Here is a 22169-nt window from a genome sequence, read left to right as displayed (position 1 = left end):
CTTTTGTTCAAGTCACCAAATATTTTATTCTTTTCAGTGGTATTGTATTCCTTTAATTTTACATTCACATGATTTACTACTTATAAAACTACTGATTTTGTAGTTACATTCACATGATTTACTACTATGTAGAAATACAGTTAATTTTTGTATATTGATCTTTTATCCTGCAGTCTTGCTGAACTTGCCTATTAGTTCTAATAGATTTTTTTTAAAGATTTTATTTATTTATTTGACAGAGAGAAATCACAAGTAGATGGAGAGGCAGGCAGAGAGAGAGGGAAGCAGGCTCCCTGCTGAGCAGAGATCCCGATGTGGGACTCGATCCCAGGACCCTGAGATCATGACCTGAGCCAAAGGCAGCAGCTTAACCCACTTATCCACCCAGGTGCCCAAGTTCTAATAGATTTTTTTGGTAGATTCCTTAGGCTTTTCTACATACAAGAATGTATCTCTGGGGTGCCTGGGTGGCCCAGTGGGTTAAAGCCTCTGCTTTCGGCTCGGGTCACGATCCCAGGGTCCTGGGATCGAGCCCCACATCGGACTCTCTGCTCAGCAGGAAGCCTGCATTCCTTCCTCTCTCTCTGACTGCCTCTCTGCCTACTTGTGATCTCTGTCTGTCAAATAAATTAAAAAAAAAAAAAGAACATATCTCTGTGAGAAAATGGTTTTACTTCTTCTTTTCTTATCTGCATAACCTTGAATTTCTTTTTCTGGCTTTACTGCACTGGCCAGAACCTCCAACACAATGTTGAATAGAAATGGTAAGAGTAGACAATACTTGCTTTTTTTCCTGGTTGTATCTGTTTACTACTGCTGCTTAATGAATGAACATATACTTAGTAGCCTTTCTTTTTTTGGCTAGGTTTGTTGATATCTTCATTAAGAATGAAGAAAAACTACTTTGAAAATATTCAGGATATATGCTATTTCTAGTTCTCTTTACCCTAGGAATTTTGTGTCATGTGGTAATTTTCTACTGACACTAATACTTGGGCATTAGTTACAGTTATATACTAGTTTATCTATATTATAGAAACAGTTATGGAAGTTTTTGCCCACCAGTTAGAAAGAGTGGAAAGGGAGATCCTTATACCCACAGTGAGCAGCAATGCATTTCAGTCTCCAGCCCCAGGAGGTAAGTAGCACAAAGGTCATACCACTGGCCCACTACCCAGCTGGTTTTTCATATCTGCTGAAGCTCATGCTCAAGACTAGCAGGGACCCTGAGAAGATCCCAGTAGTTCAGTAGGTCCACAGGCCTTAATAGTCTAAACAGTTAAGTCTAACTCGACTGGAATACGAATTCATGGGAAACTTAGCTTTGGCATTTCCTGACTGGTAATCTATTTAAACATCCAAACTTAACAGTGTATCAACTTACTTCTTAAACCCCAAATTGCTGGAAAAATCAAATCATTGCAGAAGTTCCAGTTTTTCCCACTTTAGGAAACCTTTGAGTTCTAAAAATAAGCTGTTCCCAAATAGGACTACTAATTTAATATCATCTCAAAAAAGCAAAAGAGTAAATCAAGAGTTGTAGTTTTCCAGTGCTGGATTTAAAAAAACCTCTCTAACACTCCCTAAACATTAAAAAACTGCAATAAAGATGTTGGTAATACAAAATATGGAGGATTCCAGACGCTGATTTATTTCTAATGCAGTACTTTAAAATATCAATTAATCTATAATAAAAATCTACATATAAATCAATATAAAGTGTTAAGTCGCTACTCCAGTGAACGTCTGCTCTATTAATATAATCACAAATTAAAGATAATTTTAGGATGTCCAACAAAAATAATTTAATTAGGTGGGGCTTCACATTTACTTTGGAAACAGCAGTCTGTAACGAATGCTAACAGCTGTTCAGAGGTATGACAGATGGTGGGTGAATGTTTAAAACTAGTTGTCAAAGTTTGGCAGAGAGAGAGAGAAATGTGTCATTTAACAATGTTTCATAACATTGTTAACTTACAAAGTAAACATTTATTCTGCAACAGGAAAATTTCCATGAGATATTGAGAAGATCGAGGATCACCACCAAATAACATTTGCAAAATACTTTTTAACTGAAAAATCCTTTATTTTTCAGTCTAAAAATGCATCTGTCATCTGACAACCCAATGTATCACACACAAGTTGCAACCCAAAATGAACTCAGACTACCATTAAAAGACCCAAGTACACCTTAAAACCAATTCCCAACAAAGTTCACTTAATGAGTGACCAGGTAAGGTTAAATTTGTGTAAGTTACACTCACACCTGAAGAATCAATTCAGGGCAAAGTCAGTTTTCCACATAGTAGTGAGCTGAATACTCTCCCCTCAAAATTCATGTCTGCCTGGAGCCTCAGAAGGTGACCTTATTTGGAAATCGGGTCTTTGAAGATGCAATTAAGATGTGGTCATACTGGGGGGCGCCTGGGTGGCTCAGTGGGTTAAGACCCTGCCTTTGGCTCAGGTGATAATCTCAGGGTTCTGGGATCGAGCCCCGCATCAGGCTCTCTGCTCAGCAGGGTGCCTGCTTCCCCCTCTCTCTCTGCCTGCCTCTCTGCCTACTTGTGATCTCTCTCTCTCTGTCAAATAAATAAAAATCTTAAAAAAAAAAAAAAAGATGTGGTCATACTGGATTAGGGCAGGCCCTAAATTCAATGACTGGTGTGTCTTTTTAAGAAGGCTGCATGAAGACACAGAGTCACACCCATCCAGAGAGAAACGCCACGGGAAGTCGGGGGCTGAGACTGGATGGATGCATCTATAAGCCGAGGAACCCCCAGGTATCACAGGCAACAAGAAGCTGGAAGAGGGAAGGAAAGAAGCTTCCTTGCAGCCTTTGGAGGGAGCACAGCCCTGCTGACACCTTGATTTAGGATTTCTGGCCTCCCAAACTGTGAGAGAATAGATCCTGTTATTTAAAGCCACCCAGTTTGTGACCCTTTGTTGTGGCAGCCTCAGCAAACTCATACACAGGCCAAACTACCTTTTCCTAGTAAAACTGATCTGTGTATTTTATGCATAGACCATCTCTGCACAGGGCTTATAACTTGTGAAAGCAGACATATGGACCAAGCTGGGCCAAACACAGTTCTTCATTAAGCCTCTTTATCTCTCTCCCCAAAATGAGGAGCGGCATATATATGCCAGGTACAACTGGCTGGGGAGCAAACATTTAGAAATTTCTGGATTGGTTTCCTTTTTTTCCTAATCTCTCACTACAGATTAAACCAGGTGTGTTTTACTAGAATTCAGATCAGAAAGCATTTCCCCTCTCAGTACAACCACAATATTTCTCCTTGTGTTTTAATGTAAATTCTCTCAACACAACAGATGTTTTGTTTCCTTCAAATTTTAATAATATTTCTTCACATTTTCAAGCTTATTATTTTGAAGGCATGACTAGTAAAAATAAAGTACTAGATGATCTGTAGTCTCCTGTAGGAACTTAATCCTGTTTCTTTTTGACAGCTTAAAACTGAGGACATCAAACTTAGTTGTTTAGAGTGTTGCTGAAAGAACAGGAATTATTTAAATGTAATAAAAACATTTCACAAAATGGCTCCGTGGGATTAAGTGACAATCAATCCATGGTCCACAAAACTATGCTACTAGGTGTCACTACTTGGAATCCTTCAAAAAGGAACCAGTGTTGGGGAGCCTGGGTGGCTCAGTTGTTAAGCATCTGCCTTCCACTCAGGTCATGGTCCTAGGGTCCTGGGATCGAGCCCCGCATTGGGCTCCCTGCTAAGTGGGAAGCCAGTTTCTCCCTCTCCCACTCCCCCTGCTATGTTCCCTCTCTTGCTGTCTCTCTCTGTCAAATAAATAAATAAATAAAATATTTAAAAACAAAACCCAAAAAACCCCAAAAGGAACCAGTGTTGATTTTGTAAAACAAAATGATTCCAATCCAAGCACGGGCTATGGAACATTAGAAGGAAGAGAAATGAGTGGTCAAAGTTTGAAAAGCTTTTTCTCAAGAGTTGGTCATACTACGCGCCTTCTTAGTTAAGCACTTCAAGTATGAAAAAATTGTTTTAATCATCACATTTCTCTATATGGCAGCTACTTGAATACCTCACTGATTGTACTAGTGAAATGTAGTCTGTTAGTTCTGAGATAAGAGCTTAATGAATTATATTCATGGGTTCTAGATCATGAGAGCACATTCCAATGATGGCTTAGATCATTCACGATGATAGCTTTTCATTGAAGGATGGGTCAGTTTGGATCTTCAGAACCCAGCACTGCCCAGGGACGGCCTTACGGTCAAGTCATTTCAGGGGGTGGGGGTTCACATGTAGCATTTGTCTGCAAAATTCTGCAGACATGGCATCTTTTTCTTGGGTACAGCGCCTTCTCAGTCCACGCACTCCTTTCCCAACTGAGATGCACTGAGAGGGCAGATCCTGACACTGTAGACACATTCTTAAGTTTATAATTCGAAATCCAAATGAACTTTAAGCATGTTTTTCCTAACGCCTAGGAGTCTCTTCTGAAGTTGTGACAATGTCGACCCGAGAACACTGCAGTTATTCAAAGCACATGTTTTCAGTGAGGTCTGAAGGGCTTAGCACTGGGCAATAAGCGTGGCCTGGCTCAGTTCCAAAGTCCAGTCTGTGTCTGAGTTCTCTGGCCCTCCTTGTAGAAGCTAGCAATATTCTTCCATTTCCCCTGCAGTCTCAAGCTGGGTAGACTCATATACCTTGTTCCATTAGTCAGAAAAACATAACCTTGAAAACTAGTTTGGATTTCTCTGAGCCTTTCAAAGGCAAAAGGTCCTTGATCTAAAAGGTCAGTAGATCTTAGCAATGCCCTAACCACTGAAATAAATCAAATCTCCATGTTCCGCTACAGCTTCCTTCGAAGAGCTCACTTGCTAGTTCCACTAAAGGGCAGGACTTGTGTGGGAAATTCACATTTGCAAAAACCCTCTGCATCCTGTGAAGCAAGGATAGTCAATGATAATGAAGCCAATGAATTACGAAGAGGAAGAAATGTTAAGAGCTCTCCACCAAATGGAATGCATTTCAAAGGCTTTCTGGTACCTGAGGAAAATAACAGTTACTCAAAATTAAACTTATCTGAAAATACCCTCAGATTACTTAATTACACTAAAGAGAAGGCGCATTTCCTTATCCTGCTGAGTGCATTTAACTTTATTGAAGGACAACTGACATACATAATTGTAATATATGTAAATTGTACAATGTGAGGATTTGATAAATGTGTACACTGTGAAAGGATTCCACAATCAACTTAATTAACACATTCTTCACCTCATATATTTAACCTTTTTTTGGGGGGGGTGGGGGGTAGGAACACCTAAGTTCCTTTTTTTAAAAGGAGATCGTGCACGTAGTTAGTAGGTGGGGAAGGGCAGAGAGAGAGAGAGGGAGGGAGAGACAATCTTAAGGAAACTCCAAACCCAGTGCAGAGTCCTACAAGGGGCTTGATCTCATGACCTTGAGATCATAACCTGAGCCAAAATCAAGAGTCGGATGTCCAACCGACTGAGCCAGTCATGCGCCCTGTGAGAACATTTAAATCCTACTCTCTTAGCAGATTTCATCATATCCTATAGCATTATCGACTATAGTCAGTCACCAAGTTATATATTAGAGTGTCAGACCTTACTCATCATATAAGTGGAAGCTTGTCCCCTTTTACCAACCTTTCTCATTTCCCTGGGATCACGACCTGGGCCAAAAGCAGATGCTTAACCGACTGAGCCACCCAGGCACCCCCCCATCTCATTCTTTTCACCTGCTGCCCAATATTCCTTATTACGGGTGCACAGGCCATGGTTTATTTCCCTGCTGTCCTCTGTTCACTCTTACCCCAGTCTAATGTTCACATCCGTGCATCTTTGTATCTGTTCAGGAGTGTTCTAGAGTAGAGGGATTCTTCTAAGAGAAACACATATATATACATATACACACATATAATTCTTTTTACAGTGACTTGCTAGGCTATATTGCTTTTGTACTATATATTTTATTTTAGTTATGAATCTAAAGGGGATGATTTTCCACATTTCTCACAGACTTAAGACTGAAAATGGGCTGTTATGGTGGACGTCTAGAAATTCATGTAACTTTAAAAAGGCACACTAAATATTCAATTCAGTAAAAATAAATAGGTTAAAAAAAACCCAGACAGACTTACATCTAGTAGTGTGTGGAGATGCTGATCCTGGAAAACACTGTGTAGAAAATCTAAGTCCTTTTCACTGCAGTCTGTAAGTGCGTGAATTTCTTCCAGGCTGTCCAGCACCTGTGAGACTGCTCCTAAGGGGAACAAACAGAAAAGAAAGAGCCAGAACAGAAAGTCAATGTCAAACTAACCTTTGTAACCTCAATCTTACATTTCAGCACAATGGACCAACAAACATAACTTCAAAGGTTCATGACTTCACTGGATAGACTTAAATGAACTTCATATTGCTTAAGGATAGAGTAGTTTCAGAGAGTTTCTGTCTGTGACAATGTATTTGTGTGCTTCCCATTTTTGGAAGTATACTGAAGCTGGTCTTACTTGAATTAATGAAATGTGTCAACTATAATTGAGCTACTGAAAGATCTGGGTGCAGCAAGTTATACATTGGGAAGAGTGTGTCATTTCTTTTACCCCACAATGTTTTTGAAATATTACAGAAATCACACAGGTGAGCCTTCTGTACCAGTATACCCTATCAAGAACTGAAGGTAAAGCCACCTGTAGCTCTGAGGGAAAAACCTTTGAAGGATGGGTCCTCCTGCGGGGTAAAATAAGCTTCTTAGGATTTTTTTCCCCCTTAAAGTAGGCTCCATGCCTAGTGTGGAGCCCAATGTGGGGCTTGAACTCAAGACCCCGAGATTAAGACCCAAGCTGAGATCAAGTCAGACGCTTAACTGAATGAACCACCTAGGTGCCCCAGCTTCTTAGGATTTTTAAGGCTCAAACTTAAGTTAGCATTCTTTCTCCTTCCTTTATGAAGTCAAGGTAATCAAGTTGTTCTCAATCTGTTGGGCCCTTTTCACTCAAAAGACAAAGACAAAGGCTGAGCATACTGACTGACACTTCCAAATACCATATTAAATATTAGGGCCACTCATTCTTGCAGGGCTAAGAAATGGTAGTGGGATCACGTTCTTTAAATTTCTTCTTACAACCAGGAATCCAGAGAGGTATTAGTAGGGAAAAATACATACTGGGGAGCAACAAAGTCACTTACACAGCCTTAAAGAAATGCTAAGCTTATTTGACTCTGTAGACAACATGCACATACATACTCCAGAGAAAGAACCCTAAGAGGCTAGGCATTGGAACATTAGTGTGTGAGAAATTCTAACAGTAAATGCCTCATTGCATGTGTAAGTCTTGGATCAACAGTTTTCAACCAGTGGTGATTTTGCCCCCCACGGGGGACATCTGACAGTCTGCAGATATTTCTGTTATCAAAACTGTGGTGGTTGTGGAGGATGGTTTGTGCTACTGTCTGTTTAGTGCATAAGGCCTGGGATTCTATTAGACATTCTACAAGCCTCACAACAGCCTTTCACAAGAAAGAATTATGCAGCCCAGAATGTCAACAGTGCTGAGGGTTCAGAAGTTTGGCTTTAGATAAGGAAAAATCTTGGATCTTTCTGCTCTGGAACTCTATGCTGTTTCTAATTGCTTCTGGTCTTGGACCTCATCCAATCACATGCACTTATTGGTGAGAATGTAAATTAGTATCACTTTCCCAGAATGCAATCTGGTAACATGTATGAAAAAGAGCCTTAAAAATGCACATGTACTTTGATTCAGTAATTTCATTTACAAAAACCTACCTTAAGGAAAAAATAGGAAACACAACCAAGATTTACGTATGAGGATATTTATCATATAAAATGGGAGAAAATATCAAATACTTAGAGAATGATTAAATACAGAACAACCATATAATGGAATATATAACCAAATGGAAATTACTTTTGAAAAATTTTGAAGACCTAGAGAAATCCGTATGATATAAAATTCAAGAAAGAAGAATGCTAAACCTCATAAATTGTACATTCCCAGTTATGACTGAAAAAAAAATACACAAACTCAGGAAAAAACAGAATGAAATACACCAAAAGCATAACAGCAGGGATTTTTTACTTTCCTATTTATAGTTCATTCTGTTCTTGTCCATATGTTCCAAGTTTTTTACAGTAGAAAAAAAGTTGCTATATAAGCAACTGCTTTTTGCAGTATGCTTTTATTATGCGAATGATTCAGGGTGTAAGCCACAGATCAAGTGGTTATCCACGTGGAAGTTACTGTGGCTAATTTTTTTTTTTAAAACAAATTTGACTTTCTGAGATAATTGCGGATTCACATGCAGTTGTAAGAAATAATACAGAGAGATCTCATGGAATGTTTACCCAGTTCCCCTCCATGGTAACATCTTGTAAAACTCACACGACATCACAACTGGGGTACTGACATTGGCAGAGGCAAGCTACAGAATTATTTCCATCCAAATGAGGGATCTTTCACTTGGCCCTTCTATAGCCATCCTCATTTCCTCCTATCCTATCCTATCCTATCCTCTCTTAACCCTCGGCAACTACTAATCTGTTCTCCATTTCTATAATTTTGTCATTTCGAGGATGCTATATAAATGAAACCATACAGTATGTGATCTTTTGTGATTGGCTTTTTTGACCCAAGATGACCTCTGGAGATACATCCAGGTTGTTGTATCAATGGCTTAATCCTTTTTATTGTTGAGTAGTACCAAAGTCTTACCATTTACCTATTGAAGGGACTGTGGGTACTTTAAATTTTGAGTAATTATGTCTACCAGGCTCTTGATATTCTTTCACTGAAAACATTAAGTGGATATCAAGTAGGATAAACAAAGGTACAAAGGACAAATCAGTCCTCATTTCTCTTTCTGTTCCTGAAAATGTATTAACCAAATCCACTTCCTTCTACCTGTTCTTCTTGTGAGTTTCACTTTGTTTTGAGCAGGGAAAACAAAACAAAACAAAACAACCCTCCGTAAATTAGTTCAAAGCCAGCTCTCTCATCATCCCTTACTGAAAGCCTTGTAAAACAAGGGATGATGTGAAAAAATTAGTTCCAATTGTCCCACGGAACACTGGCCCCAGCATATCAATAGCAGGGTTAAATGATACCAGGTTTATAGGGTCACTAAAGCCAGTTCTAAACTTTTGGACTTGACAAAACTGCAATGACAGAAATACCAATGAAATGTCTTTTGTACATTAAAGAAATTCAACAGATACTACAGAAACCCAATTATCATTTTCACTCCATTACCTTAATGGAATCTTACGTAGTTTTTACGGTCTCTACCAGTATCGCTTACCTGGATACATCATCTAGTCGCAGTTTATTAATACTATAAGATGAAAATAAAACCACCTTGTATCTAGTGGATACCGAGATGGCAAGTCTAACCACCTGGAAGCAGTTCTGGCTGTACCACTTGCTCATCTGTGAACCCCAGAGCTCCACGCAATTCCTGTCCCACCAGCGTGCATACTCCATGGGTGACCCTACAGGTATGCTAGGTCACTCTTCTGTGCTGTGATGTCCTTAAGGCATGTCTATATTTGATTCATTTTAAAACATCCACAAAGCATGCCCTGAATTAAGTTCTAAGGAAACATCATCATCATCATAACAGGGGCTCCCAGTTCTCAACTGTTTATTACACGCCAGGCACATCCTCAGGACAACGCAGTAAGGTAGATATGTTACCTGACCTTCCTAGCCAGGGAACTGAGGTTCAGAGAAGTCAAGGAAGGTCACAGCTAGAAATGGTAGAACCGAGACTCAGCCCCAGCGTGTCTGGCTCTGAAGTCTATGCTCTGCCTGACTTACTGCATGGAAACATGCAGGAGAAACAGCGACAAGAAGCTGCCTGTGGTTTATGCATGGGTATGGAGGTTAGACAAGAACCTGATCCTTGTCGGGTCAGACAGTCACTGAAATCTTTATTGAACATTCCTGCTTTTTGCCAGGTGCCTGGCAGGGGCTTCTGAGAAAACAGGGATGATCCCTGGCCTTGAGGAAGGGGCGCTCAGGGATCCTATACCCTGAAGTAAATGATATACAAGGGGAAAAAAACAAACTATCACAGAAATAGGCTGCCTTGTGAGGAGCTGGCACAAGCTTAGAGAGGAGGTGGTTGAGCAGGAATTCGACACCTCCACCCGGGGTCTCATCTGCTTGGACGGACCTAGTGAATGGTTTGCTGGAAAGCACAAGGCATCTGTTAGCCAAGGTCTCCAGGAGGCAAGACCCATCAGCTCAATGGGTCAATTTATCCTCCTTGGATCTTGTCACCATTTCTGAACTGATTTATAGTCTTATCTTCTGCTGAAATGTGGTTAACCTTGTGGGTTTTCAATCACGAGAGGAAGCCTTTCCATACCTATACTCGAGCTACCTTTTTCAGTTTCTGAAAAATGTCCCAAATTTTAAGTTTCTGAAATTAGGTAGGAAAATTACAGCTTTTCTTCCATTTTTCCCTTTATCTTCTACATTGAATAAACATATAGTTTTGGTCTAACCTCAAAATCTTTCTTTGCCTTTGATCATTTTAACACCTTCTGTTCTGTTTTCTTTCTTTCTTTGGGTATGAGCAGCAGAAGCACAGAAAAACATTCTTTGTCTGATACATATGTATCATTGATACCTGCAGATCAGTACCAAACCCATCAAAATGTCCCATAATTTTTCCATTCATAATCAAATGTAGGTGTACATAAAGACACTTCTGGGGCAATGGAAAACCATTGCTGTTTGTTTTAAACACTGAGACAGTAGTAATAACAAAGGTAACACGACCTAACACAGTACAGCACACATGCAGGCTCTTAACTGCTATTAGTATTTACTTTGTGGATTAATACTGTCCTATCTGAAAGAACTCTTCACTTTTCTCAAAAACTGAAAAGGATTTTTTTTTTCTATAAAGCCTTTGAATCAAGTTGTAACTGCCCTAAAAAAAAAAAAAATCAATAAATAGCACACGAGTTCACCTCGGAGGGTGATCTGTTTAAGGGTGGGACTGTGGGTATTTTATTCATGTTTGTACTCCAGGCTGCACTTTGTTAGGGGGCTTTGTACAAAAAGACACAACAATATGTGTTTGATTAAGACGACTTTTTCTGAGTAAATGCTGAAGAATTCATAACGTAACACGTAACCACAGAAAACAGCTTCCTTTACAGACCCATTTCCTTAAAGTTGTAATACAATTATTTTGATACTTAAATCTGCAGAACAGTTTATAACTTCCAAAGTGCTTTTATACTCATGACCTTATGTCATTCCACAATAACCTGTCCTGTAGGCAAGTGTTTTTATACTTGCAAAACTGGAGGCTCCCTAGGGTCATCTGATTTTGGGGCCACAGCTGTGAGCAGAAGAGCGAGTCCCCCAAAGTCAAGTCTATAACCCTGAGTCCCTCTACTACAGACTGGCTCCTCCGGAAACCATGTTTCACCCTCAGCAACACATCGGAATAATTTGCATCGGGTAATGAGAGGATATCCAATTTCTAGCTTCTCTTTAATCTCAATTTTATTTCCCACATAAGGTTTATTTTTGTGGGCCTTGGTCCAAACTTTCAAATGATAAATTTATTAGACAGTAACCAAGCCCTGCCTTCGGGATAGTATTTTATTTTAATTTCTGCACAATTCATTTGGTGATCAAGTTTGCATCTAAAAATTAGGTTGATAATCATACACTTTAACTGTGAACATCAATTCATGTTATTTTTCATTTGTTTCAAAATGAGCAGCAGAGGGGTCAACATTACTAGACTGTACCCCTAAACACTTCAGCATAGATTTTAATACTCCTTTTTCTGTCTCAGGTAAAATATACACAGAGTGAAATATATAAATTTTAAGTGTACCATTCTATGAATTTTGATAAATGTATATACTACATACATCTTATAATTGCATACACACATATGCAGTTATTTAAGTAACAAAAATTTGTATGTGTATATTTAAAAATTATGTATAGATATAAAACCCAATGGCATGGAGGAAATTCAGCATCTGAATCCAGTCTAGCTTTTTCTGAAGAGCTAATAGCCTCCTTCCTCTTGTATTAGCAATCCCAATTATACAACACTGAATCTACTACACACACATTCCTATCACCCACTCAGTCAAAGCCCCACCCACAACAGTGTTTAAAAAAATCTGCTTGCTGAAATCTAATTTATTAAGTTAAAATTCACCAACTTAAGTGTACATTTCCATCTCTCCAAAAAAAGTTCCCTTTTGTCCCTTTGCAGTCAAATGCTTCCCTTTCCCCCTCTGGACAACAGCTTTTATTTCCACCATACAAAGCAAATTCTGGTTAATGATCAAGTTATAAGCAATAGTGAAACCTGTAATGGACATTGTATTTTAGACTTAAGCATTCTACTATATCCAATTCAAGCTATGAAAACTTACACATGGTGATAATTCCTTTAGATTCTTTATGTGTATCATGCAGATATCTCAAAATTTAGAATTAAAAGAAGTAAACTCTGCAAATGGATTCTATAAGAGTACAGATGCTATAATTCTAATGTCATTATGCTTGTTAAAATGGTCTGCTTTCAAATAGCAGCAGCACTGGGCACAGATTTGTCAAAGTACTTCAAATAAAAAATCTGGTTAAGTGCCCATTCAAAGAAAACTTTACAACTAAGGAAAAGCACTACTTGATACCTCCAAGATGCTTTCATTTCCAAATGCCATGATAGGTCTAGTTAACAAAACAGGAGAGGCATGACAAATCTAGAGAAACAAAAGTAGGTAGAAAGAAGTATTCACATTCTAATAGTCATTAACTTGTATGTGGTGCGCAGCCTCTAAGATGGCCCCCAAGATCCCTGCCTCCTGGTATTTACACCCTTGTATAATCAAATCCCTTCCCTGGAGTGTGGGTTGGACTTATAAACTCACTTGCAATGAAGAGAATAGGGCAGAAATGATAGGATGTCACTTCCGAGATAAGGTTATAAAGACTGTGGCTTTTGTCTTGGGCACTCTTACTTTTGCCCTTCCTCTTTGATCATTCATTCTGGGGGAAACAAACTTCTGTGTTGTGAGTAGCCCTCTGGAGAGGCTCAATAGCCAGTAAGGAACTGAAGCCTGTCAACAACCATGACAGTGAGTCTGGAAGAGGTTTCCTCTACCTATCACCCACAGCTGGGCCTTCTGATGAGATCGCAGCCCTGGATGACTCTTTGACTGTAGTCTCATGGGAGATCCCAAGCCAGAGGCACACAGCTAAACTATGCCCAGATTCCTGACCCACAGAAACTTTGAGAGGATAAATCCTGCTTTGAAATGATTCAACACAAAGCAATAGACAATTAATGTACTGTGAGATTAAAAAAAAAAGACAAACCATAAGTGACTCTTAATCTCACAAAACAAACTGAGGGTTGCTGGGGGGAGGGGGTTTGGGAGAAGGGGGTGGGATTATGGACATTGGGGAGGGTATGTGCTTTGGTGAGTGCTTTGAAGTGTGTAAACCTGGTGATTCACAGACCTGTATCCCTGGGGATAAAAATATATGTTTATAAAAAATAAAAAATTATATATATATATATATATAAAAAGATTTTATTTATTTGACAGAAAAAGACAGGAAAAGAGGGAGCACAAGCAGGGGGAGTGGGAGAGGGAGAAGCAGACGCCCTACTGAGCAGGGAGCCTGATGTGGGACTCAATCCCAGGACCCTGGGATCATGACCTGAGCTGAAGGCAGACGCTTAATGACTGAGCCACCCAAGCGCCCCTACTGTGAGATTTTTATATTAAATCAGCTGCAATTGGAGCTACAAGTAACAAATGTAAGAGGATGTGACAATGTATTCAATTATTAGCATTCAGATTTTCTAATTTATCATTGTTTCCTATATACTTACCCCCAGTAAGCAAAATGTAGAGATAAAGTTTTATCCTATCGTCTTAATTGAAATTTTTGAAATAATTGTAGATTCATATGCAATTGCAAGAAATGTATACTTTGCTCCATTTCCCCATTGGAAGAATTTAACAGAACTATAGTATAATACCATACCCAGAATACTGACATTGATACAATCCAGCCATCTTATTCAGATTGCCTTAGTTTTACTTGTACCATTTGTGTGTCTAATTCTTTTACATACTTTTTACTTTAATGTTGTCACATAATCAAATTGTGTCCTTTTGTAATTCAAATTTAGCCATTATATTAGTCCTTATAAATGATCTTTCTGATGGAAAAAGTTGCTGAGACACATGAATTCAGGGCTTTATTCCACAGCGCCATATTAATTAACTAAAAATTCAGTCAGTTATAGAGAGTAAAAAAAGCTGCTTATAGATTATGTAATCATCAAAAGAAAATTCACTTACCCTGAAACTTTTCTTGAAAGCAAACCATAAAATAAAATGTTACCCTTTCTCCCAAATTAATGTACTTGTGCTTGAAATTCATATGTGAGATAATATTAAATGCAATTAAAATTTTAACACGGCCTATCTTCCTCTTATGAAAGTGAGAGAGGTTAGTATTATTTGTATGACAGTGCTTCAGGAAATCAGTACAGCCATGTTTTGATTTTATGGTCAGGCAGTGTTAAAATTCATAATCAAACATCTAAACAAACAGCCAAAGAGAAAATCAAGCTGCTTATGAACCATGCAAAGCCAAACACTTTTGCATAAAAGATAAAGCTTAGAGGAAAACAAAGGGATACCTACTTTCTGCTGCTAGGAGTCCTACGAGGAAGGCAGCATATGGACAAACAACAAACAGTATGGTTTTAGAGCAAGCAGGTTATCAAGCTGTAGTTGGGCCCAGTAGATGAGCCATAAGAGAAGCACGGTCCCCCAGCTGAGCCCAAAGTGAGTCCTTGTGTTCCACGAGCACATTCCCTGGGACTGTTAAGGATTTCAGTCATTAAAACACTGGGTTGGGATTCTGACTTCTTTGATTTGAAATATGAGAAAAGAACATTTCTACTTTGGATTGTTAAGTAACAAAGGAAGGATACACTGTATATCATATGATTAAACTCAACAAATTCTAGTGAATGTATAACGGACTAATTTTGATAAAATAGAAAAAAATAATCTCTTACATAAAAATTGTTTTACAATGTATACAGCATATCTAAATATGTTAGACTCTTTAGATGACAGATCAGGAAATGTATTCATTTTAAATTCATTTTTCTATTGTGCTATTAAATAAAATTTGGGGGGGGAACCAAAATAGGATTTTAATTGTCAAGCAAAGTCATTCAAAAAAAATGACCTACTTATCATTATTTCACAGGAAGAATAGAACAGGCATTATCCAAAGATGAAAAACAGACTGTCCTTCTCAAGAAATAGCAGTTGGTAACCTTACATGGTTCTCTCTCTAACCCCTCCTTCCTGGAACCCTCACCCCTACCCAACAAACACAGCCTTGCTGATCATTTTTCTCTTTTTGCCATGAGAACTTTCAGGTGAAGTTAAAAGGTGCTTTGTGTTTTGTACCGTAAAACAAACCCATGCAGATTTAAACAGAAAAGAGTGGAACAGTTAATGTTGGAACTTAAAATAAATGATGAGAAATTTAAGGATTAGAATGACATTGACAAGAATTTAGGCTTGAAAATGAAAACATTTAAAAAATGAAATGAAAAATGAAAATACGTGTGTTAATTTATGGGAGTGTAAAGCTCTTACGTGAGTCCAGACAAGATATATAATAGGCTTTCTGCAACCAAGCATACAACTATCACTGCTGGTTGCAGAAAAGGAAGTTTGCTGGTAGAGAGCTATTTCATAAATGATGCTGATAAAGTAGTACAATATCTCCCTTTAAATGACTTAGTATTAAAAATTAATCTTAGGAACATATGAATAATTCTTGATAGATGAGAGAAAGTTATGAAAGTATTAGAGTATTCTTCAAAATGTTCCTTTGTCTTTGACTTCATAAAAAATTTCCTTTTCATTTAGGGGAGGTGATCAAACGCATACGCTGCATAATGATTCCTTTGTCTTTTATTCAGAGCAGCCTGCTATTTAAAAATATTTTAGAGGCAGCCATTCGCATGTCAAGTGAAGATATAGACTGCTTACAAGATCATTAAGATCCCGAAATTTTGGAAAAAGAAGGTGTGACTGAAGGAAAGGGAAGCAAGAGGGAATGTGAAATTGTGAACAACTAATTCGAGAGCTTGCAGGCTACCCGCAAGACTGTGGGAAATTTCTTTTTTGTTTATAAAGCAAATGCTGCAATCAGAAACTATTTCAACTGTATCATTTACAAATTGAACTGGAAAGCAAAACAAAAAAAACCCCTGGGCAATAAAAACGTATTTAACAGAAAATAAGCATGTCTGTAACTATAGACAATTCTCTTTCCTGATAGAAAAATCCAATTCTTTAACAGAAGGGGACACTTAAGAGCTCGTTAAACTTTTGCTAGGCATAGGTACATATTAAGGGTTTAACACTAAAGATTAGGTCTGTGAAGCTATTGCAAAGACCACATGGCTCTCTAGTCCCGATTCCAAAGATGAAAACAGTATTTGATCTTGACCTACAATCTTTCAATCTATTCCAAATTTGTGACTGTATCATGTAGTCACAGTATGATATAAAACCATTACTGGATCCACTCCCTCCAGATGGGTCTACTGTAAACTGAGTGTGAGAAGAGAAGAGAGGTTTGAGCTAACACCAACCCAAATGCTACAGCGGGAGGGAACAAAATGGACTGGCAGAGGAAAAGACAGACATGGAACAGCAGGGAGCATGGGAGAACACATCTAGAAACACAACTACAGCTTTGCCTTTCATGTGGTAAGGGCTCTGGATAATCACAAAGTCAGCACAAGAGGAAACCAGCAAGACCTTCTCTTCAGAGAGTCTTTTTTCTAAGATTCCCATTTCTGATCATTTTTGGAAATCACCTTTACTCAAAAGAGGAAGATTCACATCCCAATTGGTAAAGGTCAAAATGAGGAACTACATAGCTACAGGAATGGGAAACCTGATCCTGTTCTTTTCCACAAGGTGTAATAAGCACATACGTGTATAAACAGAGAGAAGAAAGAAGCATAAACACTGATAAATGCTCATGGTTCCAAGAGGAGAGAAGCATTAGCACATCCATTCTTCCTAGACTGCTAATAGTGAACGACAAACCTCATGCTTTAGGAAGGGCCCTGGGCCTTGAGTCCCAATGGTAATACATGAATACTGAATTGGCAGCCCCAAAACTACAAAAATTAAACCAGCAGCCCAAAGTCAACCACATGGCAAATACTGAGTGACTCTAATGTGAGAAGGAAGGAAAGCTGAGGTCAGAGGACATACGATTCAGATGTAAATATGTATGTACATCAATGAAATTTAAAGAGTGTAACAGACATATACATGCATTTACATAAACATGTAAATGGATACTGTGGATTTTTAACAAATGGTCCTTGAGAATACCTCACTAATAAAATGGAAATCTGAGTGTTTTATAAAATAATTTTGTGAACACTGGTGGTTTTTTTTCCCCCCCAGGAGTACCTATATACATTTCATCCAAATAGGTAACTCTTCTATGTTCTTCTCCCCCGAATGCTTGTATACATGTGTTACAGACTTTACAAAAAGTGAAGAACTTGTAAATTGTTTTGAGAGAGAAGTCACAAGATAGTTTATATCGAAAGAGAAAACTAAAAGGGTTGTCTCAAAGTCTGATCTGCTATGGCTGACATGGGGAAAATCATACAACAGAAGTTTTTTGTTAGGGTATAAGTCAATCAGAAAGATCCAAAACGAATGACCACCATATTGGATTGGATGCAGTACTATGTTGGGTCTGGAGTGGAGAAAGGGGGTAAAGTATTTCTGAGGTAAAAAGAAAAAAGCAAAATGTTTTGGAGCAGCAGGGGAAAGCAACTTCAGTAGTAAAATTAAAAGGAACTAGACACACGTGGATGGGATTTGGTTGATGACAAACTTCCTTAGAATTCCTTGGGGGGATCTAACTAGATTCATAGGAAAAGTTTATTCACAATTGCAGAGAAAGGATGAGACACCAAATGATTCACACTGGTGAATGAATGAACGGTCCAGTTACCTGAGGAGGTAGGGTCTTCAGAAAAATCTGGCAACTCTTCAGGAGGATCCCCGTAGAAGGAGTTGAATTTGTGACTTGACACAGCTGCTAGTACTGCACCCTAAAACAAAAAGATGGAAGAAAAATTAAAACAAATATGTAAATACAAAAAGGTTCAATAACAAACTAAAGGAGTATTCAGAGAGTCAAACCTATAGGAGATGACAGCTAGAAGAGGGGTAACTTTTAAATGATTTTGGATTCCTTCAAATTAATCACATATGCATACATGAGGAGAACACCGGTGGGGCTGGGGAAGTATGTGAAACCTTTTACATCTTGAACTTAGCATGTACCACAAAATGGAATATTCTGCAGTCACTATGAAAGGATGTTGAAGGATGTTTAATAAAACAGAAAGATGCTTGTGAATTACATAAAAAAGGTTTCAAAACAATCTATGGTATGATCTCATTTTTGAAAAACAAAGATTAATACAGATATAAAAGACTGAACATATATAAAAATGCTAGCAGCATTATCTCTGGGAAGTAGGAATGAGTCCGTTCTCTTTTTTAACATCTTTTGCCCCTCCCTCTTTGTTAATAGGGACTACGTGGTACTCTAGGACAATAATTCTCCATCAGGCCGCATAGTGGAACCAAGTACAGGCGCCTCTTAAAACAGCATACACAGCTTCCCCCGACTCCTCGTTGAGAATTACTGTACTATTGAGTGCACGACACCCCTTCAGACTGCTAGATGGAAGAATGTCAGGAACCGTGACAGTAACAAGAACAGCACTAAAAGTTATTTTGTGAAAATGTTCAGTTCTGCAAGTCTGTTAGGCGTGGGTCAAAATCTGGGTATGTTCCACGGCTCTGCCATTTTCCAGCTGCCTGATACTACTTGAGTTGATTATTTAACCTCTTGAAGTCTTTCTCAGTTGTAATGTGAAAATATTAAAACTGACATAACTTACTGTACAGGGCTGTCAAAAATCATACTGTATACGAAAGTGCTTTGCAAACCGTAAATCATTTTGGAAGTGTAAACCACCACTAGGCTTACCGATATATCACTAGAACATGAGCACAGCCTTTTGCTGGTCCAAGTAGAATTGCTCATTTAGGTAGTTAAAGTATCAAATAACTTAAGTAGTCTAAGTCTAAATTTTAAATACTGAGGGGCACCTGGGTGGTTCAGTGGCTTAAAGCCTCTGCCTTCGGCTCAGGTCATGATCCCAGGGTCCTAGGATCGAGCCTCGCATTGGGCTCTCTGTTCGGCAGGGAGCCTGCTTCCTCCTTTCTCTCTCTGCCTGCCTCTCTGCCTACTTGTGATCTCTCTCTGTCAAATAAATAAATAAAATCTTAAAAAAAAATAAATTTTAAATACTGGACACATGGATTTTTCTGCAAAGAAAGAAAAAAATCTTTTTTTTTCTTTTAAGAGAGGGATGGGGCAGAGAAAATCTTAAGCAGCCTCCCTCACCAGTATGGAACCTAACATGGGCTCAGTCTCACAACCCTGAGATCATGACCTGAGCCGAAATCGAGAGATGGAGACTTAACTAATTGAGCCACCCAGATGGTACGCCCCCCCTTTTTTCAGAGAGGGAGAGAGGGGGAAAAAGATAAATTTTTTATGTGTGTAGGCATTTATTAAATATATGAAAACATTAATAGAAGCATGTTTCCACAAGGTTCATTTTGGGGGGGCATGTTAGGCTTTCTTTCTACAAATATACATGGAAATGAATTGAACGCAGAAAGGGAAGGGAAAAAAAAAAGAGAGACATGATCTTGGTGATACTATTCCAGGCAACTTTTTAGATTTCCTTTTTTTTTTTTTTTAAGTCATCTCTACACCCAACGTGGGACTTGAATTCACAACCGCAAGATTGAGAGTCACATGTTCTTCCTACTGAGCCAGCCAGGTACCCCAACTTTTTAGACTTCTCGAAGTCTAGGGTTAATGCATGAGAGGTCCCTATGTGGAACATGATAGTCAGTTACTACGATGAAAAAAGAAACAGCACCGAATGTTGAGTTCTTCTTTCTATAGTAGAACCTTATTTCATTTCACATACACATGTGTTCCCTAAAAGCTGGGTGGGAATGGAATTTTTATATATCAAAAGTTTCCCACACACTGAAACTACATTTTAGAGATGCTTTAGTTTTCTTTCCAAATGAAGTTCAACTGAGTTTCTTAATATGTTGAGTTTATGTTTCAGGGCCTGTTCCAGCTACTACTGTGTTCAAAGATTTAGAAATACTTATGCCAGGAAAGCACTATTTAAAAGAGCCTTTAGAGAGGTAAATTCTTTTAAGACAATAGTAGCAAGTTCCTAATTTATCTGTCTTATGGTTAGCAGTTTTCTTTATTTAGTTCTCTAAACTCAGTGACTGCATGTAGTTTGAATAGTCAATGCAAAGCTATTATGTAAAACAGCAAAATGGTTCCAAAACAGATTATGGATTTATAGAATTATAACCTTAGCGGATGAGTCATTCTAAAAGACTCATTTTACGTGTGAGGAAACTGAGGTCTGGAGAGGCTTTGCAACCTGTTAAGGTTGCTGCCAACTTAAGAGATAAAATCAAGCATAAACAGAATTGAGGTCCTCTGACTGCTCTCCCAGTTCAAGGGTTTTTACTATACCAGGTGTCAGAAATCTTTTTCTGTAAAGGGCCAGATGAATATTTGAGGCTTGCAGGGAATCTGGTCTCTGTCGCAACTATTCAACTCTGCCACCGTAGCATGAAAGCAGCCACAGACAATATGCACACTGCTGTGTTCCAATAAATCTTTATATATAAAAGTAGGCTATGGGCCAGATTCGGTGCCCAGGCCATAGTGTGCCTCCTCTTGTACTACACTATTGCTATGAAAGAGACTGGGTACAACGACATCAATATAGATTTAAAACAGGTAGTTCTTCAAACTTGTCAGTTCATCAAATCCTTCACAAAGAAGTTTTCTACCTACTTTAATTTAGATGGTATACTTTAGTAAGTTCTGAAATATAACAACCATGAATTAAGAAGACTATTCACAATCTGCGAAGACAGCAGACATTAAAGATACAATTTTTCACTAAGCAAATTAGGCAGATTCTGAATTCAAACAAAAAGAGAACTGTGGTGCCTGTGTGGTGCAGTTGGTTAAGCGTCTGACTCTTGGTTTTGGTTCAGGTCATGATCTCACAGGCGTGGGATCGAGCCCCATGTTGGGCTCTGTGCTTTGCACAGTGTCTGCTTAAGACTTTCCTTCTCCGGGTGCTTCATGAGATACATGCCCTCCTTAATACATATTAACATGTATTGCATGGAGCACTGGGTGTGGTGCATAAACAATGAATCTTGGAACACTGAAAAAAGAAAATTTCATTAAAACAACAACAAAAAACAAAGTTTAGACCCTTAAGATCTGTGCTGGCTGACTGAACCATTAAAAAAAAAAAAAAAGATATTCCTTCTCCCTCTGCCCCTACACACCCACACACTCTCTCTCTCTCTCTCAAATAAGGAAATCTTTTTTTAAAAAAGAGACAGAGCTACAAGTAATAATTCTCAACTCAATCCTAACTATTGTTAATATGTCAAATATCAAAGGGAATGCTCCCAGTTAGATGATTCTGTGTCTCATTTAGGAAGTGGAAAACAAGAAAACGGTTAGCTCAGACTTCTGCTAAGTTAAACTACTCGATGCACTTAAGGAGGTAACACAGTTTTCAAGAAAGGAACAGGAGAGCGGTGCCTAGATGGCTCAGTTGGTTAAATGTCTGCCTTCGGCTCAGGTCATGATCCTGGAGTCCTGGGATTAAGCCCTACATTGGGCTCCCTGCTCAGTGGGGAGCCTGCTGCTCCCCCTGCTTGTGCTCTTCTCTGTCAAATAAATAAAATCTTAAAAAAAGAGAGAGAAATGAACAGGAGAGTGAATACAGATGAACTGCTGACTTGACGACAATAGCCAAGTCCCTTTTTGGTGCCCTAAGCTCAGAAACAAGTACCATGAAGCCTGATAGACACAAAAGCAGGGAGGTACATTTTAAA

At 38.6% G+C, this 22169-nt stretch overlaps 1 protein-coding gene across 16 annotated transcripts in view; it reads right to left on the bottom strand.

Annotated features, from left to right (window-relative positions):
• CASK (calcium/calmodulin dependent serine protein kinase) overlaps positions 1–22169 on the bottom strand; it is a 350110-nt gene that overhangs the window by 64645 nt on the left and 263296 nt on the right. For 8 of the 16 annotated variants that reach the window (XM_082717805.1, XM_082717813.1, XM_082717818.1 and 5 more), the window contains exons 10-12: positions 18133–18232; positions 14757–14774; positions 6166–6287 (exon numbers count right to left, since the gene is read on the bottom strand). In XM_082717805.1, coding sequence (XP_082573931.1) covers positions 6166–6287; positions 14757–14774; positions 18133–18232 — 240 coding nt within the window. The remainder of the gene's footprint in view (positions 1–6165; positions 6288–14756; positions 14775–18132; positions 18233–22169) is intronic. The other 8 variants (XM_082717814.1, XM_082717806.1, XM_082717810.1 and 5 more) reach the window with 1 other exon arrangement.

This window comes from Mustela nivalis, assembly GCF_964662115.1.
Source record: "Mustela nivalis genome assembly, chromosome: X".
Classification (NCBI taxonomy): domain Eukaryota; kingdom Metazoa; phylum Chordata; class Mammalia; order Carnivora; family Mustelidae; genus Mustela; species Mustela nivalis.
The sequence above is the reverse complement of the archived record's forward strand: the minus strand, read 5'-3'. Positions and strand labels throughout refer to the sequence as shown.